The sequence below is a fragment of the Lissotriton vulgaris genome, chromosome 7 (genome assembly GCF_964263255.1).
Source record: "Lissotriton vulgaris chromosome 7, aLisVul1.2, whole genome shotgun sequence".
Taxonomy (NCBI): Eukaryota; Metazoa; Chordata; class Amphibia; order Caudata; family Salamandridae; genus Lissotriton; species Lissotriton vulgaris.
This window is the reverse complement of record NC_141695.1, coordinates 464,461,333-464,486,375: the sequence shown is the minus strand read 5'-3', so window position 1 is coordinate 464,486,375 and position 25,043 is coordinate 464,461,333. Positions and strand designations below refer to the sequence as shown.

At 46.5% G+C, this 25,043-nt stretch overlaps 1 protein-coding gene across 2 annotated transcripts in view; it reads left to right on the top strand.

The window, feature by feature from the left end:
• Nucleotides 1–25,043, top strand: part of TRIM28 (tripartite motif containing 28) — a 538,764-nt gene that overhangs the window by 355,611 nt on the left and 158,110 nt on the right. For both annotated transcript variants that reach the window (XM_086930506.1, XM_086930507.1), the window contains exon 14: nucleotides 17,314–17,428. In XM_086930506.1, the coding sequence (XP_086786632.1) occupies nucleotides 17,314–17,428 (115 nt within the window). The remainder of the gene's footprint in view (nucleotides 1–17,313; nucleotides 17,429–25,043) is intronic.

Below are 25,043 nucleotides of genomic sequence, written 5' to 3'. Positions count from 1 at the left end.
TACCGGGCCTGGAGGATCCGCCCATGGACCTTTTTCTCACCCCGGCGGTGACTAAGGCGGCCCCCTCGAGACTGCAGAAGAAATACCGGGCTCCCGACTCGGATCCGGCTTTTCTAAGGGTGGAACCTCCTCCAGACTCTGCGATAGTGACGGCGGCTCGAAGGCAGCATGCCACCACTCCGTCATCCACAGTTCCACCAGATAAGGAATCTAGATGGCTGGATTTGGCGGGGAGGAATGTTTGTGGGACGTCGGCGACTTCCATGAAGGCGGCGAGTGCCACGGCCTTGTTAGGACGGTATGACCGAGCCCTCTGGGAATCCCTTCAGCAGTTTGTATAACACCTACCTCGTGACAAGAGAGATTTCCAAGAGGTGTTGAATGAGGGGATGTTGGTGGCGAATCAGGTCATCAGTGCTGCAGCCGATTCTTCCCTCCTGGCGGCGCATGGTTTCTGCCATGGGATTAACCAGCGAAGACACGCCTGGCTCCGCCTCACGTCGCTGAAACCTGACGCACAACAAAGGGTTGCCAATTTACCATTCTCTGGCGAAACCCTGTTTGGAAAACATGCAGATGACGAAATGGCCCGCATGAAGGCGAACGCCGAAACACTCATGGCTGTGGGTCTGGAAAAGCCCAAGGATACCAAGAAATCTGACCGCCCGTTCCAGAGACGGTTCGGTGGACAGGGCAGAGGGCGTGGCCAGGCTTCGGGACAGCAGCAGCAACAACAGCAGCAGTTCCGAAGACCGTTCCAGAAGCGCCAGAAAGGCAGAGGCGGCCAACAGTCGACAACAGTGACTAAAGGCCCGGCCGGGTCTAGGCCTTGAGCGCTTACTTCCCCTGCATCCGTTACCCACTCCGGTGGGGGGAAGCGTTCAATTTTTTCTGGCAGAGTGGAGAAAAATTACTCAGGACAAGTGGGTGCTGAATATTGTTTGCAATGGATACAGTCTTCGGTTCACCAGCCCAACTCCATCAATTCCTCTGGTCAGCACACAGTGTCAGCTGCGTGAGCGCCAGGCGGAGGCCGATATCCTGTCAAGGAAAAGAGCGATAGAAGACGTACCTCTGTCTCGAAGGGGAAGAGGTCTGTACTCCCGGTTCTTCCTGGTTCGCAAGAAGGACAAGAACGAGTTCAGGCCCATTCAGGAGTTGCGACAGGCAAACAAGTGGATTCGCAGAGAAGTTTTGCATGCTGTCGTTGCATCAGATTTATCCTCCGTTGCAACAGGGAGACTGGCTATGTGCTATAGACCTACAAGATGCTTACTTCCATGTGCCCATTGCACACAAACACATGAAGTTCCTACGATTCCAAGTCGGCACCAATCATTATCAATACCCAATACTGCCATTCGGACTGGAGTCTTCGCCGAGAACATTCTCGAAGTGCATGGCAGTGGTAGCGGCACACCTAAGGAAGAACAAGGTGTTCGTCTACCCGTACCTGGACGATTGGTTGATCAAGGCCTCCTCCTTCTCGGAAGCTCAAGCACACTTCCAGAAGACGTGCGTTCTCTTGAACAAGCTGGGGTTGCACATCAACATGTCCAAGTCTGTCCCGACGCCGGTCCAGTGCATTCAGTACTTGGGAGCCTCCATCAATACGCTGTCGGCAAGCGTGTCTCCTTCGGATGAGCGAATATTATCACTCCTTCGGAAGGCTCAGGCTCTTATGACCGCTCCATCTACAACAGTGAGGACGGTGTCTTATCTACTGGGATCGATGGCCTCTTGTATCTTCATAACGCCACACGCATGTCTGCACATGAGACTGCTGCAGGAGTGCTTGGAGGATCAGTGGGATCGGAGGAAAGGGTCTTGGGACGACAAGATACGACTGTCTCTGCATGCTCTTCAGTCTCTGAAGTGATGGTGTTTAGCTGAGAATCTCCTCAGAGGGGTTCCCTTCCACAAGGACATTCCCACTCAGACGATCGTGACGGATGCTTCTCTCGACGGTTGGGGGGCGCACTCCGGAGACTTACAGATTCAAGGAACGTGGTCCCCGATGGAGTTCACGTATCACATCAATTTCCTGGAACTCAGAGCTGTTCACTTGGCACTGAAGGCCTTTCAACCGTCCTTTCAGACCAACTCTCTGCTTGTACAGACGGACAATACAACCACAATGTATTACCTCCTGTAGTTCATCTCGCCGCAGGTCGGAACTACATTGTATGATTCAGGTCCCCGCAGCAGCCAAGATTTAATCAGACGCTGCTCCTCGTCCATTCCAGCACAGACGTCCATTCAACCCAGATACGCCGACTCTGAGGCGGTATCGATTTTTCGGAGATCCACGCAGTGTACAATTCAATTTATACATGGAGTCTACCGCGCCTTGTCGCCCTTGGTACATTCTGGACCAGCGTCATTCCAAGCCTCAGCACTATACCAACTAGTCAACCCTGTCCTGAAGAAGATCCCAAACCATTGTGGATCGAAACGCCGTCGACACTACAGCGCAATTGTTTGGTGCACTATAGTGTTTGGCTCATAACTAGGATCTAATGTATTATAAAGGACTAAAACGTATTGATCATTGAGCCACCATTGTACATAACTTTGTCACCTTGCGCCGTTCACGCTGTTCACCTCTATCACTTGCGTCGTCACTTTTCACTTGTATATATCACTTTGTCACCAAGTGCCTTTGGGTTGTCACATGAATTCTCTTGTACAGTGCTGCTTTCAACTGTATTCCTATGTGTAAATATTTCAACAAATTGGTGAATTACAAGCCATTTACTAACCAATTGAGCCTCCTTGTTTCCTTCCAATGTAATGCTCTTTGCATACATAACTAAACTGCCTTTCAATTTGTTACCTGTTGGTACATTGTTTTTTCTATGTATTACCTCAACAAGCAGGGGGGCTCGAGATCACGCAGGAGGCGCAGGCGATCTGGCACTGGCTTCTGGCCAGAGGACTGACGATAACGGCTACCCATCTGCCAGGTGTGCAGAATGTTCAGGCGGATGCACTGAGCAGACAGATTCAGGAAAACTATGAATGGGTCATAAACAACAAAGTAATAGGAGAAGTCTTCGCAAGGTGGGGGACTCCAGACGTAGATCTGTTCGCCACCGCCGAAAACCGCAAATGCTGAGACTTCGCCTCCAGGTACTACCAGCAGGGGACGCTGGGGAATGCGCTATGGATCAACTGGTCGAACAGCTTTCTGTAAGCTTTTCCACCCATTCCCCTGATTCCGGCGGTGCTCATCAAGCTGGCCCGGTCCAGGGCGCAGATGATCCTTATTGCCCCGGAATAGCCCAGGCAGTGGTGGTTCACGGACCGGCTTCACCGGTCTCTCCTTCCTCACATACGGCTGCCGGGCAGACCGGACCTTATCACGAAGTTCGGGGTGCAGATGTTGCACCCCAACCTCTCGTCTTTGAGTTTGGCGGCATGGCTCCTGAGATAGTGCAATATGGTCATTTGAATCTACCCGAAGATTGCATGGGCATACTGAAGGAGGCTAAGCGACCTTCCACTCGGACTTCCTATGCTTACAAGTGGAAGAGGTTCTGTATCTGGTGCAAGTCCAAGAACTATGACCCGACGACGTGCAAGGAAGACGTCATCCTTCCTTACCTTCTACATTTGACGCTGTCTAGCCTTAATGTTCATTCCATTAAGGTTCATCTCGCTGCATTGACTGCCTACAGGAAATGCCCTTCACAGACTTCCTTCTTCCAGATCCCTGTGATCAAAGATTTTTTGGAAGGCTTGAAGAAAGTATTCCCTGCTGTCCGGCTTCCTTCGCCTTCATGGGAATTGAATGTGGTGCTGTCCAGATTGATGAAGGAGCCTTTTGAACCTATTCATAAGGCTTCGTTGCAGCACCGGTCCTGGAAGGCGGCGTTCCTCGTGGCCATTACATCGGCCCGCAGGGTGAGTGAAATTCAGGCGTTGTGTTGCCAAGAACCTTATACTGTATTTCATGCTGCTAAGGTTGTTATGCGTACTCGCCCTAAATTTCTTCCCAAGGTTATTTCTGGTTTTCATGTCAACCAGACCATAACTTTGCCTATGTTTTTCAGAATCCTTCATCTCCAGCGGAAAGGTCTACATTCCCTGAATGTTAGGAGGGTGTTGAAATTTTATCTGGATAAGACCAAAGAAATTCGTAGGTCAGACCAATTGTTTATCAATTATGGATCGGTCAGGACGGGTCTTGCTTACATCTAAGCAGTCCATCTCTAGGTGGATTGTGTCCTGCATACAGCTGTGTTACCAAAAAGCTAATAAGACCTTTGGGGGTAAACCTAAGGCTCATTCCACCAGGGGCAAAGCTGCCACGACTGCTTTGCTCTGTAATGTTCCAATTGCAGAAATCTGCAAGGCGGCCATTTGGAAGTCGGTCCATACCTTTGCTAAGCATTACTGCCTGGACACTGATGCCAGGGCAGATGCTCAGGTTGGGCAGTCTTCGCTGCGAAATCTGTTCGCACAATAGTGGTGTTAAAATTCTCGTTCTCCACCGCCGCTTTGGTGTGGGGATGGGCTTGCCATTCTATTCACTAGATTATGACTATACACAGAGATCCCCTACTACAGAAGGAGTAATTTCTGTCCTGTAACTCCAGTTCTGTAGTAGGGGTATCTCTGTTATAGTCCTAAGCGCCCGCACTCCTCCCTGGTGGAGAAAGTTATTCATGTAAGGAATGCTACAGGTCTGGCGTGTTACGCCTTCAAAAAGAACTGAAAGTAAAAGGGACCTGCTGTGCATTCTGGGATACTGGGAGAAGTTCTGGAAAGTTCTCTTAAAGGCACAGTATCCTGTTTAAGCCACATAATGGCAGCCTATGGGGCTTGTCTGTCCATACCTTCCTCTCTATCATTCCAGAGGCTTTTGCTGGTAGAGGCAAGTTTCTCTATGGAGGAAACTGGGCAGGCTGTGCTGTTTGTGTGGATTTTTGGTGGAATTTCTAGTTGAAGTACTGGACAGTGTAGCCTGTGGATATAGGCTGCATTATCTGTCTTTAAATTCTCTCTTAAGTGTCTTTGCAGTTCTGCATTTTTTGACAACTTGGGGATTATTTTTGATTGCTCCGGGGTCCACGCACATGGGCGGGACTATTCACTAGATTATGACTATAACAGAGATACCCCTACTACAGAACTGGAGTTACAGGACAAACTAATCCTTCTGCAGCATGGCTCTTTGTCCTTCTGCTTGTCACGTCTAATCTGAAGCGGCACGGTTCAGGGGTGCCCCTAAGTACAAAATTACAGAGTGTGCAGGTTGGAACCATTGTTCCCCCGTCCCTGGGCTGTCTACACCCACTAGTATGCCACCCTCCAGTGTGAGGGGGGCATAAACCGCTTCCTGATTGGAAGGGTCCGCCATCTACAAGATAGAGGCGACTGAGATGTGGGCTCCACCTCGCCTCACCCACCTAAACTGTAGGGTTGGCACAGGTGGGCACACATTTCCTAGCTAGGTTTTCTTGCCGGTCTCATGCCCAAAATGGGGGTCACAACCGGTGGGAGCCAGTTGCTGATAGCTGCAAAAGGCTGGGAGTAACTTACATAAGCGGCAAGCCTTTGAAGCTCCCTCTTCGGGGAGCCTGCCCATCCTGGGGGGGAGACATGACACCTCTGCTCAGATGTGCTTTGGTTCCAGACCCAGAGAGCGGAGGGCTCTCTACCCAGGGGTCCTGAAGCCTGCCATTATGGTGGCAGATGGCAAGGAGTCACTCGTTTTTCAGGGGGCATCTTCAAGATGCCCTCTGTTAATTGTTTTAAATTAAAGCGAACACTGTCATCAGTGTGTGTTTAATGTGCTAGGAAGTTTGATCCCAAGCTTCCCAGACTTCAGTAAAACCATCATGGAGCTGTGGAGTTCGTGTTGACAAACTCCCAGCCCGTAATCTCAATATGGCTTCACTGCACTTACATTGTCTGTGAATGGAACAGACAATGTAGGGGCATATTGCTCTGATTACTATGTCCTCACCTGGCTGTGGTGCACCCTGCCTTTCGAGCTTTAAGGCCTGCTTGACTCTAGACTTACACATGCCCCAGGCATTGTTGGTTGGCATGGTACACAGTGCCATGTCAACTCTTTAGTTGATCTGCACCAAAACTCCCAGCCTGCATTCGCAGAGTGCGGATGTTAAAGTGGGGGGTCTCTGAGGATGGCAAAATACATGCTGCAGCCCTTAGAGGCCTTCTCTGGTTACAAAGCCCTTGGTGCCAGGGGCACCTTTTACAAGGGACCTACAGGTGGCCCAGAGGTGTGTCAATTGTGGGTACAAGGGTACCGTTTTAGGAAAGAACAAAGGTGCTGGGGCCTGGTCAGCAGGATCCAGGCACGCACTCATTCAAGTTGGCATCACATATCTGGCACAAAGTTAGGGTGTAACCATGCAAATGGGCACTTTCCTACAGAAGCACAAATCCACATTAGACTCTTAAGTAAAACCAGAATGCCAGAGACCTCCTATACATAGTGCTTCTATTTTTTTTTTTTATCAGATTGTTATTTTCTTAGAAGAAGACTGTGTTTGTATTTATGTCAAAGATTTGAGGAGACTATGTTTGTTTCTGGTCCAGGGAGGACCTGGCCTGGCAGTTCGGGCTGGATTGTTCCCATGGGGGAACCGGGTCAAGAGTGATTTGCATATGGCTGGATCTAAACTGGAATGGCGTGGCGTGGCGTGGCGTGAAAACAAACAATGGATTTAACCCAGATCTGTGACAGGGGGTGAATGTTTGATTATTTCAGCATTCCGTCCATCATCTGTTATTTTCGGATTTGTTACAGGCCGTTTTGGGAACCTAATTTGAGTTACAGCCATGTAGTATTTAACAAAGTATATCCTACACTTTCATCACATAACACATTAACACATATGGCAATAAGTATGGGTGTGTCTTCTTGGCTTGAACATGGGTGTGCCTCAGCTTACAGTTTAATAGAGTTTGTGGTGAATGTGATATTTTGGGATATATTACATGAGCATCTGCTAGTTAATTTGCTGAATTTGTGCTGTGTATTGCTATTGCTCAAGTATACCTGAATGCAGAGTCCTATCTTCTATATGAGATGACAGGAAGATGCACCCTCTTACGGACCTTTTTTTGAGACCTGACCTAGATAACTTGATACCGCTTTCAAAAGGCCAGCACTCGATTGCCTTTGTAGTGTGAAGCGTGTTGGCTGAGTCAATACATAAATGAATGCTGCATGAGGGAAGCCTATAAAATTAGATTGTTCAGTAGAACAAACGATGTCAACCTTGTCTGGATTTAAAGACACTGTCTTTTATAGGATAGATTTTGTAAGTGTTGAACAAACTTCTGATGTTTCACACTCTTAGGGGATTGTGGCCCAACTCGTGTCACGAGGTTGTTCCTTATGCTATCAAATCAATGTGTTTGATGGCATAAGTGGCTTTAGATACACATTGTCTGCATACTCCTGCCATCTCTTGTTAGTTTTGGAGCTGTGCAACTTGTTTATCTTAGAAAAATTATTTTAAGTCACAAGGTAGAGTGACTCCTCCTCTTGGTGTTATTGCACGTGGAATTAACTTCTATGTTAAATTGTTTTCTCTCTGCCATCGGATTCAGACATGTGTGCCTCTCCTCCATGTTCAACTCAGTTTGGTACAAGTCTTCAGTCCTATCCTGTCTTTGACTGCATAGTTATCGATATCGCGCTTTTCCATTACTGCGCCACTTGGAAAGTTCATCTGGTTCAAACACTGCCCAATCACCCCTCGGGACGCTGGCTGTCTCGGGGATACCATTTCACTTGCACCGTTGGTGCTGAGGATGTGTTCCTGATGGAACAGATATATTTTAGATTTTGCCTGCATTGCCGTGCTAATTATCTGCACACTGACCAACATCTGGTGTGCAAACTTTACCTTTCGCCCGATCACCGTGAGGCAGGCTGCAATGCTCGCAAGTCTTTCCGGTCGAACAAGACTCTCAGGGATTGAAAGGTGGGTCTGCTGGAAATGTTGTGGGGATTCTGCATATATGCAGAACTATGCACAGGAAACAGGACCTGAGTGAATAGTGGTGTACCTACCTCCCACATTAGTACCCACAGTCCCAAACCGACTAGCTATAGTGTCTCAAAGCCCTTCTTCTCAAAGGGACTACACTTTATAATTCTAAAAAAGAATGGTTCCCTTGGACCTCAGACCTCTCAACTACTACATCCTCTCAGAACACTTTCAAATGGTCACTCTACAGGACACCATTCCACTTCTACAACGGGGCAATTTTATGACTACTTCACACCTAAAGGACCCTTACTTCGATATACCCATGCATCCTCTCTCTGCAAATACCTCAGGTTTGTCATAGAAGGAAAGCACTACCAATTCAAAGTTCTTCCGTTTTGGGTCACTACCACACCTTGAGAATTCACAAAGTGCTTGGCAGTGGTTTCAGCAACGCCAAAACTCATGTTTTCCCATACCTAGATGATTGGCTCATCAAGGCAAGCACCCATCAGCAATGTCAACAACATATTCAATTGAAAGTAGACATGTGCATTCATTTAGGGTTTACCATCAATGTCCTCAAGTTTCACCTTTAACCTCCTTCAAATTTAACCATACTTAGGAACTATTCTCAACACAGTTGGGACTAGCTTAGCCCAATCCCACTTGAATACATAATTTATGGACACTTGTGCCTCAATTTCAGTCAAATAAAACACTATAAGTTCCGACTGTGATGCACCCACAGGGAATTATGGCATCTTGTATTGCTATAGTTCCCCATGCAAGACTACACATGCGTCCACTACAGCAATATCTGTCTCGCCAGTTGTCTGAATCACAGGGTCACCTCGAGGATCTAGTGTAGATAGACCGCCACACTCACCGTCCACGCTCAGCAAGTCACACCAACCGATCACGAATGGCAACTTAGCCCACATGTCCTCCTTCCCTAGTTTCAAAATTGGGGGTTTCCTTAGGTAGTCATATTCGATACAGCCGAAACCGCTAAATGCTCAGACTTCACCTCTGTTGTTCCCTCTCCCACTATCTAAGGGCATCTCCTAATGGATGAGTTATTCAGGGATGTTTGCCTACGCTTTTCCACCTCTTCCTCTGATTCCATTTCTCATTCGGATACTTCGGCAAACATCACTTACCATGATCCTTGGGCAAGTCAGCCGTGGTCCACAGCGCTACTACATCTCTCATTAGTCGCACACAAGCAGCTCCCCCAACAGGCCGGACCTTCTCACTCAAGATCAGGGACAAATCAGACCTCCAGACCCCAAGATTATCAACCTAGCTATCTGGCTCCTGAGGTTTGGTCATTTAAACTTACCAACGGAATGTGTTGACATTCATAAACAAGCACGCAGACCTACAACTAGAGTATGTTGCTCTGCAAAATGGAAACATTTTGCTTGCTACTGCCAACGTAAACAAATCCGTCCCGCCAAAGCACAGGACATGATTTGGTATTTCCTACATTTGCAAAAGTCCAATTCATCATATACTTCCTTTAGGTTGCATCTTGCTGCCTTAGCAGCATATCTCCAATATAGCCTTCAGTTATCCCTCTTCAAAATTCCAGTCATTAAAGCATTCATTGAAGGACTCAAGCAAGTTATTCCACCTTGAGTACCTCCTGCACCTTCTTGGAATCTAAAAATTGTACTTACATGGGTCCTCCCTCTGAGCCTTTGCATTCATGTTCCATTCTATTTCTGCCATGGAAAGTTATATTTTTGGATGCTATTACCTCACTTAGGTGTGTTAGGTTCTTCTAAGGTTAATACCTGGAGCTGACTTTCTTTCAAATATATAAAGACAACCTGGTTCTTGTACTAATCCATTGAGCTTCCTGTTATTTTCCCGAACCCTTATTCGGTAGCAGAAGAAACTCTTCATACTCTGGATATAAAGAGAGTGCTCATGTTTTACATAGATGAAACTAAAACTTTCAGGAAGACAAAACAACTCTTTGTAGCCTTTTCTCCACCTCATTAAGGCAACCTTATATCCACGTTCGGCATAGCCAGATGGATAGTCAAAAGCATTCAGACGTTTGCATTTTGCCAAAAGAACTTTTCCTGTAACTCCCAGAGCACATTTCACTCGAAAAAGGGGAGCAACTATGGCATTTTTTCGAAATATTCCCATAGCTTACATTTGTAAAGCAGCTACATGGTCTACCTTACACACATTTACTATACCCTACAGTGTCGATGTTTTAGGACACCAACAAGACAATGTAGGTGTGGCAGTGCTACGCATCCTTTTTCAAACTACTGCAACTTCCAGACCTAGTCACCCTTTCTAAGGAGGGTCTGCTTTACAGTCTGTGCAGCCAATATGTATCTACAGCCACACATGCCATTCAACGGATTGTTACTTACCCTATAAGCATCTGTTCTTGGTATGTAGTTCTGTAGATTCATGTGTCCCCTCTCCTCCCAGGACGCCTGTGGCCATTGCACTTATGTTTTAAACATTACTCTGATACATTCACATTTAGCATGGACATTTTTTATTCTTGCATTCCGTTCTCACCCGCCTGTGGGAAAGCAATCTATCAAGAGTCAATGCCATGCGCAATATCACGGAGAGGAGGAGTCACTCTTCCTACAATTCGAAAGAATTCTTTGAAGAAAAACAAGTTGCGCAACTTCGAATCCAACACTATATGGCAGGAATATGCAGAGCATGTGAATCTACAGCACTACATTACACGAACAGATGCGTTCGAGGCATGTGGGCTGCTGAATTCATATCTGTGCATAGATCGCCGCCTAGTGTTGGGTCCGGATGATTGCACATTGTTGTCCTGGAAGAGTCTTCGAAGTATCACAAGATAGGTGGCTCCTCCCCTGGACTACAGTGCACATGGGCATCGACTCCATCCCCAGATTGTTTTTTTCCGCCATTGGGTTCAGATGTCTTTGGTTCCCTCTTGTCGGAATCAATCAGTATTAGCTTAACTTGACTTTGAGACCAAAAGGTCTTTAGGACTTGCGTCGGTATTGTCTTGCGTTCGGCTTCGTAACTTTCCTCGGCTCCGAGCCGAGCTCTGTACTTCCGCGTGCTTTCGGTGTGGAGGGCCTAGTCGACGCTCCAGACTCATCGACCATCATGGACCGAAGTCCATTCAAGAGATGTCCGGTGTGTTGCTCAAAGTACCCACACATCGACGTCCATCCGGTGTGCAACAAGTGCCTGTCGCCAGGCCAGGACGAGGCCAAGTGTATGGCCTGTTCAAAGTTCCGGTCCAAGAAGACACTCCAGCTCCGTCGAGCTGCGCGCCTGGAGGCCCAGAGGTCTGCTCCGGCGCCTACGGACGTTTTCGATGCTGAGGAGGTCGAAGATGAAGATCTCCAGGACGTCTCAGAATCTAACCCCGCGTCGGAGGTCGAGGACGACTACGACGCAGAAGCCGAAGATTTCGGTGAAGTCGTCGAGGAGGTAGGAGACGACGGCGGGACCCTTGGGACCATGGAGGATAGCTCGGACGAGGAGCTTCCTCAATCTGACTCTGGGGCCGTTCGGATCAATAAGGCCCAGGTCGAGGGATCGCCTTCGGGCCTTACCCAAGACCTTGATGTGAGTTCCTCGGCGCCTCATGGCCCGGCCACGGACATTGGTACGGATTCACTCCCGGTGACACAAAAACCGAAAGTGAAATCTACGGTCTCGACGCCACAGATATTGAAACCGAAAGTGCGCATCGCATTGGTCAGATCGAAGGCTTCGGAGGCCTCGGCGCCGAAAACAACTAAGCTGGCCGTCGAGCCGAAGGGCGACCTCAAAATGGCCGACCCGAAGGCTACTACGTCGAAGCCGAAGGTAAAAGGGTCGGACACAGCCGCGTCGGCGCCGAAGACGGTCGACGCCAGCAAGGGTCGACTCGATCGCAAGAAGACGGTCGACGACCCCAAGAGGTCTTCTACCGACCCAAAGAAGCGGACCGACTACCCGAAGGCCCTCTCTGCCCCGCTTCCGCACGAAAAGGCCAAAGGGGCCGTGCCAAGTGTGTCGACTCCGAAGGGGACCTCGAAGGACTCCACTCCAAAGCCGACCTCTAAAGACTCCGTCGAACCGGCACGTCCATCTGCCGCGTTCACGAAAAAGGTCACAGAGTCCCTGCAACGCATAAGGGACGGCGCCGCAGCGGTCGAGCCGAAGGACCCTCCGCCGCCCAAGCCTCTGGAGAAACCGGTGAAGGCGCCCACGCCGATCCTTTTTACCTTGCCGCCTAAGATGGCGCCGAAGGCTTTCGCTGCTAAACCGGGGGCCGGCGTGCTCGAAAAGGTCTCTTCGACGCCGAAGGCATCGATGGTGCTCCATGGCCCGCGGCCTCGCTAACTTTCAGAGGAGGAGCGTCGGGAACATTTCATAGACGCCGAAACGGGTAGGCTTTCCCTCCTGAAGAGGAAAATCACCCCGGAGCCCCAATTGGAGTCGTACAAGATCCCACTAAAGCGGAAGATGAACTCTGCTGGTACTCCAGCCTTGGTGGAGCCCATTTCACCACAGGCTCACGAAGTCTTGCCCACTCACTCCGATGTAGACGCTGGTGAGGGCGATGACAAAGGTGAATATAGCTATCCAAACTACACAGATCCAGAGGATGTGACAGCGCCCTGGTCTGCTGGTGGTGAGCCTGGGAACCCACATTCTGGACAAGACCCTCAGCTCTTCTCCGCTAAGACTTCCCCCACTGAGGACTCCGCGGCTTTCAATGCCCTCATCGAGCGGGCAGCAGCCAATCACAACGTCCAGCTGCATGCTGACCCTGTGGACGTAGACTTCCTCTTTGACACCTTTTCTGTCTCTGAAAAGACTGTAAAAACTCTGCCAATGCTGAAGGGTGTTTTAAAGCACGCTGCTGAGGTCTTCAAAGAACCCACCAGGGCGAGAGTCATCAACCCAAGGATCGACAAGAAGTATAAGGCAGCGCCCACAGATCCAACTTATATTAGGGGTCAGTTGCCTCTGGACTCCCTGGTTGTCTCCAGTGCCCGGAAAAGGGCCAACTCGCAGACTACGGGTGATGCTCCTCCCCCAGACAAAGAATCGAAGGTCTTTAAAGCTTCAGGGAAGAGGGTAGCAGCGCAGGCAGCCAACATATGGCGCATCTCCAACACGCAGGCGCTCCTGGCGCGCTATGACAGGGCACACTACGATACCCTAGAGACCCTTTTGCAACACCTCCCCAATGAATATAAGGAAGGGGCTGAGATGCTAATACAGGAGGGCAAGCTGATCTCCAACGCTTCCATAAAGTGCGCTCTGGACGCTGCTGACACCGCCGCACGCGCCATTAACACTAGCGTAATGCTTCGTAGACATGCCTGGCTAAGAATATCTGGGTTCAAGCCGGACATTCAGACCACCATCTTGAACCAAACGGTCAACCCAAATCACCTGTTTGGCCCTGAGGTTGATACCACCCTTGAGAAAATGAAGGAGGACACAGACACTGCAAAATCCATGGGTGCCTTACAGTCCCAGCAGTTTCGGAGTGGGTCCTTTCGTCGCTCCAATACCAGGGGCACCTCAAGGGGTCAACTTTCGCAGTCCGCGCAGTTCTACAAAGGCAACACCCAGACTTCTTATGCCAACAAGAGTCGAGGTGGATACCGCGGCAACAGCACCAAAGGCAGAGGACGTGGCAACAACAGCTCCAGGTCCTCTACCGCCAACAAACAGTGACGCATTGTCACTGCCCCCCGACCACACAACACCGGTCGGGGGGAGACTCCAGCAGTTCCTGCCCGTGTGGAAGTCCATCACCACGGACAGGTGGGTCAGAAAGCTTATCCAGTTTGGTTATTGTCTGGAGTTAACATCCACTCCCCCCAACATACCCCCAAGGCACCGTCCTATGTCGAACGAGCACTTGCACTTATTGCAGCAGGAGGTCAACGTCATGCTGCAAAAAGGGGCAATAGAGCTCGTGCCCATACAGGAAAGAGGCACTGGAGTTTACTCCCTGTACTTCCTGATTCCAAAGAAGGACGGGTCCCTCAGGCCCATCCTGGATCTCAGGCCCCTCAACTTCTACATCCTGTCAGAGCACTTCCACATGCTAACACTGCAGCAAGTGCTCCTGCTGCTCCAACAGGGGGACTTTCTCGCAACTTTGGACCTAAAGGATGCGTACTTTCACATTCCACTACATCCTTCACACAGAAAATACCTCAGGTTCACCATCCAAAACCAACACTACCAATTCAGGGTTTTGCCTTTTGGGGTCACCACTGCACCATGGGTGTTCACGAAGTGCCTGGCGACGGTGGCGGTGCACCTCAGACGTCAAAACATCCACGTCTACCCCTATCTGGACGACTGGCTCATTCAGGCGAAGTCGGCCCAGCAGTGCGCCGACCACGTGTCCCACACCATTCACCTCCTGCACGATCTGGGATTCTCACTAAATTACCCAAAATCCCATCTCCAGCCCGCCCACATACGGCAGTATCTGGGTGCGACCATAGACACTCTGGCGGCCACAGCACAGTCCAGTTCAGTGAGAGTCAGCAGCATTCAATTGCTGATCCAAAAATTCAGACCTCAACACTTGCTTCCAGCAAGAGTGTTCATGCAGTTGATAGGCATGATGGCCTCCTGCATTTCCATAGTCCAGCACGCGAGCCTACATATGCGCCCGCTTCAGGAGTGCTTAGCACGTCAGTGGACTCAGGCTCACGGGCAGTTGAAAGACCTAGTGTTGGTGAGCGGTCGGGCATACAACTCTCTGCATTGGTGGAATCCACGAAACCTTTGCAAGGGCCGACCGTTCCAGGAGCCTGTGCCACAGATTATCCTGACAACGGACGCTTCTCTCCAGGGATGGGGAGCGCATGTACTCCAATACACGGTGCAGGGACTATGGGCGCAACAGCAAGGGAAGATGCACATCAATGTTCTGGAACTGATGGCAATCTTCATGGCCTTAAAGGCATTCAAAGTACATCTGTGCAACAAGGTCGTGTTGATCCGGACGGACAACATGACGGCAATGTACTACATTCAAAAGCAGGGAGGAACACACTCTCCGCAGCTGTCTCATCTGGCTCAGAGCATGTGGAAGTGGGCCATTCAGAGGAACATCTTCCTCATGGCAGAGCATCTCCCGGGCAAGGACAATCAGATGGCGGACCTGCTCAGCAGGCACAGCCACCAGATGCACGAGTGGGAGATACATCCATCAGTACTCCAGCCGTACTTCCAAAGGTGGGGTCATCCAGAGATAGACCTGTTCGCCACGGAGGAGAACGCAAAATGCCGAAGCTTTGCCGCCAGGTTCCCACACCCACGGTCGCAGGGCAATGCGATATGGATGAACTGATCAGGCAAATTTGCGTACGCTTTTCCCCCAGCACCTCTGATACCGCTGGTGGCACGCAAGCTCAGGCAGCACTCGATGACTCTCATCCTGGTTGCTCCAACGTGGGCTCGCCAACCATGGTACACCACGTCTCTGGAACTATCCGTGGTACCGCATCAGAGGCTACATCTCACACACAGCCTTCTGACGCAGAGCCATGGCGACATTCAGCACCCAGATCCGCAACAGCTCAACCTGGCGATCTGGCTCCTGAAGTCCTAGAGTTTGGCTACCTGCACCTACCCCCGACTGTATGGACATCATTCGGGAGGCAAGGAAGCCCACTACTAGAGCCTGCCATGCGGCTAAATGGAAGCGGTTTGTCATTTATTGTGCGGACCACAACATTAACCCGCTGGATGCTTCTATTCAGAACATCATCTGTTACCTTTTTCATCTATACAAGTGTAACCTGGCCTATGCTTCCATTCGCATTCATCTGTCTGCAATGGCCGCTTATCTCCAAAATAGGCAGCACCTCTCCCTCTTCAGGGTGCCTGCCATCAAAGCTTTTCTGGAAGGACTCAAACGAGTCATTCCGCCACGGACTCCACCAGCTCCTGAGTGGAACCTCAATGTGGTCCTTACCAGGCTGATGGGTCCACCTTTTGAGCCACTGCATTCCTGCGAAATTCAGTTCTTGACGTGGAAAGTGGCTTTCCTCATAGCGATTACATCGCTACGGAGGGTTAGTGAATTGCAAGCCCTCACAATCCAAGAGCCATTTATCCAAATTCATTCCAACAGGCTGGTGCTCCGCACTAACCCTAAGTTTCTGCCCAAGGTTGTGTCTCAGTTCCACATCAACCAAACAATCGAATTACCTGTTTTCTTTCAAAATCCTGAGTCACTGGCTCCACACACTTGACGTTAAACGGGCCCTAATGTATTACATTGATAGGACCAAGGATTTTAGAAAGACTACGCAACTCTGTCGCCTTTGCGCCACACCACAAAGGTAACCCTATTTCCAAGGCTGGTATTGCTAGGTGGATCGTTAAATGTATCCAGATCTGCTATGCTAAAGCAAAACGCACCCTTACCATTCCACCAGGAGCCCACTCCACCAGAAAGTTGGGGGCCTCTATGGCTTTCCTTGGCAACATTCCCTTAGAGGACATATGTAGGGCAGCCACATGGTCTACCACACACACATTTACTAAGCATTACTGTGTGGATGTGCACTCCAAACAGCAGGCAGCTGTAGGGCAGGCTGTTCTCAAAACACTTTTCCAAACTGCTGCAGCTGGCACGGGCGGCCGCCGATAATGGAGGGACTGCTATGTATTCTATGCACAGATATGAATTCAGCAGCCCACATGCCTCGAACCGAATATGCTACTTACCAGTATGCATCTGTTCTTGGCATGTAGGGCTGCTGACATTCATATCGCCCGCCCTCCTCCCCGGCGCCTGTAGCAGCTGCAGTATTCACATGTATACTCATAGCATGGTCATCTTTCACTGAGTCTCACTCCATCTTGGCCAGAATGTCTAAAAACAATCTGGGGATGGAGTCGATGCCCATGCGCACTGTAGTCCAGGGGTGGAGCCACCTATCTCGTGATACTTCGAAGACTCTTCCAGGACAACAATGTGCAATCATCCGGACCCAACACTAGGCGGCGATCTATGCACAGATATGAATGTCAGCAGCCCTACATGCCAAGAACAGATGCATACTGGTAAGTAGCATATTCGTTACAGGGTAAGTAACAAAATCCTTTCTTTAACTGGCGTATTGGCTAATACACTGGAACCTTTGGCTTTGGGGCTCTCCGCTTTAGGTCTAGTGGGAGATGGGCTGTTGTAAACGTGTAAACATTGGCCATAAAGATGTGAATTTCAAATCAAAATGTTACTGGTTTTATCATTTTTAAAAGCTAAACTAGCCTATAGAAAGATCAATAAGTCCATGTTTGAATAGTATTTTCTTTTTCACAGTGGCGATTGGAAGTGCTTGTTATGTCAAGACCTGCCTGGTGATGAAGATCTGCTTCATGGTGACAGTGCAGTGGCAGAACAGCCTGTGGCAAAAATGTCACAGTCCAACCAAAAGGTATAAGTATAGTCTAAAGTGAATAAAAGAAAATGCAGCTTCTTTTGGAAAATGTATGATTTTGTAATGTCTCAGAAATCAGTTCCTGCTATTGATTTGTACCCACTTTTCTTCTCTTTAAATGTTTCTCTTTCATTGTCATTTATGAAACTTTATCTGAAATGTCTCAAGTTTTTTAAAAAAACTTAAGCCAGTTGCTCTTATTTATCTTGTACATTCACCCACCACTCACAAATAAGAAAATACAAACTCTGGTTTTGCCTGTCCTAGAAATTAAGGAAGTCTGACTTTTATTGGACTAAAGAACTGAAGTGCATCTATGATTCAATTTCTATGATTTGGGAATCTCACACAGCATCAGGTGTGAAAATACTATCAAGCTTTAAATGCAATTGTATGATACCACCTTTACATTTTAAGTCAAGACATGAAAACGTGTTATTTAGGCATAGACTGGGTGTTTGCACGTCACTATCCACTTCTAAATAAAATGAAACCCAATCCACTGCTTTGCTTACTGTAGTCATATGCTCTGTGATATGTAATGTGTTGCCTGCTTTTCCTGTAGGCCTTTGGCATTATTATTAGCGTCTTCCAAGAGGTATATCAAGACTAGCGAGGTGGCTCTGGGAAAATTCCTAGTTCTTTCCTGGGCTCTCCAGTTGATATTCAGCAACTGCAAATAAAGTGGGCTGCATATCCCTCTTGCTGTACCCTCACAGCCTTCTTTTTCTGGCTCACAAACACTTTTGGTATACTTTTTCAATGTGTATCCTTCTTAATACAAGACCTTGAAGTTTTTCACTGTTAAAAGGACCTCTTCAGATGTCAGGGTACTGACGTATTTGTAGATTTGATTTCCAGTTCTTGTCGGAAGCCTTTTCTTGCCGGCTCGCTCTGGGAATGGATACTGGACATGCTGTTCAGTACTGTCTCCCACTGGTGTTCAAAGTCTGCAGTATTAACGTTCTCCAATTGGATAATCAAGTACTGCATCATTGTATTTTTGTTAGTCATAAACGCTAGGATAATTCACCACTGCGTATTTGGACCCTGGAACAGTTGACTTTGATGGAAAGCAGAGATTCTTTCTAAACCTGTTGAACATGCTTAATTCTTTCTGAATGTTCAAAAGAGTTCATTCCTTTGTATTCATAGAACTGTATTGCTGGATCGTTTTTTGTTTTTTTAAAACACAGCACAATTAATCTTTTAGCACTGAACATGAATGTAAAATGCAGCCTACAGACTTTCATTTATCAAAAAGGAGGCTATCTCTTTAAGGAACTGGGAGGTACCATTCCCAGAATTCCTTGTACTGGTGGTTTCCTTTGTGACCCAGTTCTTTTTTTATGGTAAACTTTAAAGATATATATATCTATATATATTCACTGAAAAAACCATAGGTTATAGACCATATATAGTTAGGAATTAGCATTTACAAAACCTTATTTTACTCGCACAAAACCATTGAAATTCGCATATATAGTTAGTTGCACTAACTATATATCGCGTACCCGCAATCCACTGCAGATCATGTCACATTTTACATCATTCATGACATGGTCAGTGACATCACTGATGACATCACTGATGACATCTCAAATGACATCACTGATGACATCACTGATGACATCTCATTTGACATTACTGATGACATCTCATTTGACATCACTGGCGACATCTCATTTGACATTACTGATGACATCTCATTTGACATTACTGATCACATCACTGATGACATCATTCATGTGATAATACGATGAACCTCTTCAGACTCTAATATAACCTTAGATACACTCAGTGTAAACAGACACTCAGACTGTCACTCATCCATGGAGTTACTCACACACCTAGTCAGTCATGCAAAGAATCAATCACACCTCCATTTCCTCAACTATACAGTTATACACACCTTACTTATTCAAACATATACTAACACATATTTACTCTCTTATACAATCCCTGATACAAGTTCACAATGATCCATACAGCCACTCACACATTCACTGGCTCTTATGCACAGTTATTTATATATGTCAACTCTCACATGTACTTTGTTTTACATATGTACTTACTTTGACATGTAGCACTGAGATAGCCATTCACTCACCAATACACTCATGCACACAGTCAACCGCCCATACAGCTGTTTCCACATGCACTTTTGAACCCATACATCTAGTGAATCAACTGCTCACACATCTATACACAGAGTCCTACACCTCCCAGCCACCCACACACACACACTCAGTCTCCCATACAAATACTTGGGCAACCAATCAATAACCCATATAGTTACTCATATAGCTACTGATCAACACATGCAGCAGTTTACAGAACAGACATAATGATGCACAAATTAAGACAGTTTAGTCACTAACCCATGCACTCAGTGAGACACATCTAATCACTCACTCATACAGTCAGTCATGCACCTACTAAATCCTTCATCCAGACACTTATACATCCACTCATTCTTCAATATGTAAGACATATTTTAACTTTACAGAAACATACAGTCACTGGATGTTGTCATCAGTGATGTCATCAGTGATGTCATTTGAGATGTCATCAGTGATGTCATCAGTGATGTCACTGACTATGTCATGAATGATGTAATATGTGACATGATCAGCAGTGGATTGCGGGTGCGCGATATATAGTTAGTGCAACTAACTATATATGCGAATTTCAATGGTTTTGTGTGAGTAAAATAAGGTTTTGTAAATGCTAATTCCTAACTATATATGATCTATAACCTATGGTTTTTTCAGTGAATTTTCAAGGTTTTGTAAATGCTAATTCCTAACTATATATGGTCTATAACCTATGGTTTTTTCAGTGAATTTCAATGGTTTTTTAATAGCAAATATCAAAAGCTGTAAAATGTATTCTTCTTTTAAAGGAAAAATATATTTTATATGTATTTAATATAATTTTTTATGTATATACATTTTTTGAGGGAACGAATTTATCAACTATCATGCTGAAGAAGAGTGTGGGGAAAAAAACCAAAGAGGAGGACTAAGAGGAAAGAACAATCAGTTCAAAAATACAATTGCTTTAAAGCATGAAGTGCTTTTCCACACATTTACATTTAAATAACCCATATTAGAACATACAAAATATCTACAGAGGAGACGGTGTACATTGAATTTTAGACTCTTCATTGGTACCTACATGTTGGTACTTACATCACCCACACAATACAACAGCTCTATTCAGAGCTACCCTACCTCAAAGCACTCTAAAATATTATTTTACTATTTCCCTTGGTTTTCCCCTTGTTATGCTTTCCGGAACGCTACCCGGTGCGCGGACCGGGCGCTAACCGTGCGAAAATTTGAAAAAAAAAGGTTATTTTTTTTACATATATGGGCCTCCTCAGCCACCCTCAGAAAACCTATGGGGTCAGGATATGTCTCCCCTGTCCCCTTATACCCATTCCCAACATTGTTTATCCTCCATCTTGTGACTAAATGCGTCCGAAACACAAGCTGGCGGACTCCCGTTACGCTACCGGTGAGCTACCCGGTTCGCGTACCGGGTAGCTCTTCCACCGCGAAAAATCGTAAAAAAATGTATTTTATTTTTCTGCCCCGCGGGGCCCTTTAATAGCCCCCACATCAATCCTAGGGGGTCAGGAGGGGTCTACCTTGCCCCTTTCATTCATTTCCCCCTTTGTTTATTTCCACCTCTTGTCTCTCGATCCTACCGAGAGACAAGATGGCGGCTGCTCCCGACTGTTTAGAATCTTGAGAGTCACCGGAGAGCCAATCCGCTTCTCCTCGCGAAGTTCCGTTACGCGTCTGGTACGCGAACCGGGGCGCTAACCGGGACGCTGTCACAGATATATATATTTTTTTTAAAGTTAATTTCTCAAAATCCACTGGAGCATATATCTTGAGACCTAGCAAAGGCACATCGGGCAAACAGTCTCTACAATTTTGCCAAGTTTCATAGAAATCAATTCAGCCGTTCGAGCTAAAAGTGAGTCCAACCGCCCTATGGAAAACTCAATGTTAAAAAACGTTTTGGGACCCCCCTTTTTTCTCGGCCCCCGCTTGACGAAACCCCCCCAAACTTTCAGGGGACGCTCAAACAAAATGTGCCATTTTCCTGAAAATTTCAGCCAATTCCGTCCATCGCCAAAGTTATTCAACATAGAATTTTCAGAAATCCCTATTCAAAAAAATCCTAACTATATATACCTACTGGCGACCGCCAGTAGGTAATATATATATATATATATATATATATATATATATATATATATATATATATATATATATATATATATATATATATATATATATATATATATATATATATATATATATATATTGTCAGAGCAAATGTCCCTTGCTGAAGGAGGAGCGACCATTCAGCTGGTGCCGGTGCCGAGTCAAGGACAGGACTCGTAGTAACTTTTTCAAAGCAATTGAAATTATCACCGCACTCTTCTCGGATTTGGTTAAGCTTATTTAATCGATCTCGGAAAAAACTTCCTCACCTACGCGTTTCAAACAGATTACTGTTCTTGCTCACGGTAGTTACAAGTCCGTTTTTACTTTTGACGGCTAAGTGCCTGATGGCTTGGAGGAATAGATCACTCCAAGGCAAGCTGAGTAGTTAACTCTCTTGCAGCAATATGTACCATTGTTGTGCGGTGATTATTTCAATTGCTTTGAAAAAAAGTATGTGTATATATATATATATATATATATATATATATATATATATATATATATATATATATATATATATATATATATATATATATATATATAATTTCTATGGCAAAATGAAACCCCTCATTTTGTTCCTTTGCAAATTAAATGTTTTAAGTGTTAACGCTTTATTCCAATCAAGATGACTTCAGGTGTGCCATACTTTTGTCATAAGTAAGACTGTTAGCGCTCTAGTTGTTCTTTAGAACACTGGGACATTCTGTCACTGGGCTATAGTTGGGCTACATCTGGCTGATATTTGGGCTACATTTGTTTTTTTTTGTCTCTGGTGGCCATCTTTGGGCTACATTGGGCTACATTTGGGCTCTAACATATATATAGCCCAATGTAGCCCAATATATATTTTTCAAAGTTAATTTTCGTAAAAACCACTGGAGCATATATCTTGAGACATAGCAAAGGCACATCGCGCTACCAGTCCCTACAATTTTGCCAAGTTTTGTGGAATTCCATTCAGCCGTTCAAGCTAAAAGTGAGTCCAACCGCCCTATGGAAAACTCAATGTTAAAACCACGTTTTGGGACCCCCTTTTTTCTCGGCCCCCGCTTGACGAAACCACCCCAAACTTTCAGGGGACGCTCAAACAATGTGCCATTTTCCTGAAAATTTCAGCCAATTCCGTCCAACGCCAAAGTTATTCAACATAGAATTTTCAGAAATCCCTATTCAAAAAAATCCTAACTATATATACCTACTGGCGACCGCCAGTAGGTTATATATATATATATATATATATATATATATATATATATATATATATATATATATATATACACATTCCATATTCACAGAAAAAAAACAACAGTCACATTAACATAATAGGTGAGTAAGTATGGCAGTGACAACATTAACTCTGTCAACGAAAAAAACCACAAATGCACCAGTTATCAAGCTTTGTGACCACATTGCTCGTGAATATTTGTGATAGTGGTGGTGCCCGGCACAGAAAAGAGTGAGAGACCCCAACTAGCGATGGGGTGCATGAGATGCAAATCTTTGCAGGTGTACTAGACACTGAAAGACTATGATAGCCCGGATAGGTATGGACTAAGGTTGATGGGCAAATCAAAATAGCAAATCCACAATTTTTTTGTCCTTACCATAGCCCGGATAGGTATGGACTTTCAAATGCTGTGAACTCCATGCTGGGACACTTTTTAATTACTTGCTTTTCATGTTCCCAGTACCAGTGCTCTTTCCATAAAACATATCCACAATTGGTACTTCTGCCCCCTGTAAATCTCTAGCATGTGGTACCCTTTGTACCTAGGGCCTGGAAGCTGAAAAGGGTCCCCCGTACCTCCTCACTAGGACCATGCCACTGCCCTAACAGCTTGCATGCTCCTGTGAGGTGTAACAGTCATAGTGCCATGCCAGCCAGCACTGCCTGAAGATATAGATAAGTTACTGCTCTAGCAGGCCTTACAGCCCTAAGGCAGGGTGCACTTAACCATAGGTGAGGGCATATGTGTATGGGTCCATATTCCCCTACAATAATTAGGTAAATTCTTAAATATTGTAAGTGCCAGGGAAGCCATAAGGAATTCATGAGCTGAAAACCCTCCAACTCGAATTCCCCAGCGCCATGATGGCTTCAGGAGTTGGTACCAAACAACTCCTTGTAACAAATCCCCACTGATGCCAGTGTGAGGTTGTAGGAAGCTGGCTCTGTATATAATAATAATAATAATAATAAAGGAGTTTCTAAAGCGCCTGGTTACGAGTAAGGTATAGTGTGCACGGAGTCGAGTGGATCCCCTAAAGTAGGCCGAGATTAAAGTAGATAGCACCTTACTCTATTTGTGGTAGTGTGGGCAGGAAGTAAGGCTTTATCAGAGGGTAGTTTTAAGCACTTATTGTACACACTAAGGCAAGAAATTATGTTGCACACTCATACTGAACTCCAATTTGTTTGTATAAAAATATTATTTAGTTATATTTTATTGTCTAGACCCAAGCCAGGCCTGATGCAGGTAAGTGTAATAATACTCTCAAGAATATTGCAGTTACATACTGTTTGAATGCAGTTGAATTGGTTACAAGTAAGTCATTTGTTCATAAAAGTTAGAATGACCTTGCAGATAACTTTTTAAGTTACTTGTTCTACTCCGCGTGATATGCCTAGATATGACTCTAAGTTTCATAAAATCCAACGCCACACTTTTCACACGAAATCAGTCAATGGAGTCCTATGGGAGAAAATCAGATCATCAGTTTAACAGTAAGTACTTGGGTTTGGGGGTTGGTTTCCTGGGCGTAAGTACAAGGGTTCACCCATGGTCCAGGATTCACGCTCAAAGCACCCTCATAGGCACTAGGGCAGTCAGGTGCAGTGCTGAGGCCCAATGTTATCTAATTGGGGATAAGGGGCCTCAGGTCGGTGGCTACTCACGAGCAGGCCACAAGGTTATAGGAGCAAAGCTCCTGGACTTAAACTCAGGGCAAAGGGGGATTCAATTTAGCACACAAAGTGCACCCTCGGGCGGCTGGGTGCAGGGTGCTGTTTTCGCACCTGCCCTGATGTTTTCAATGAGTTGCCGGTTTTCGATTTTGGTTGCTGGCTTGGTCCAGGAAGTCTGCCCAACAGCTAGGCAGGTAAGTTGGAGGGCTCGGGGACATAGGAGCACCTCAGGTCTTCTTCTCCAGGGCACAGGGCGGCCATATGGAGGGGTGTCTTTTGTGGTCGAATTTCCCCGTATGGAGTCACCTGCGGTTTGATCGGGGTCTCAGAGGCTGCAGGTGACATCGGGGGAGTCCTGCAGCGATCAACCCACTGTGGACTTGGACCCCGGAGCACATGGGGACCTCGCTGGGACTGGTGAGCCACTCTGGGACTGGTGAGCCACTCTGGTTGTAGTAAA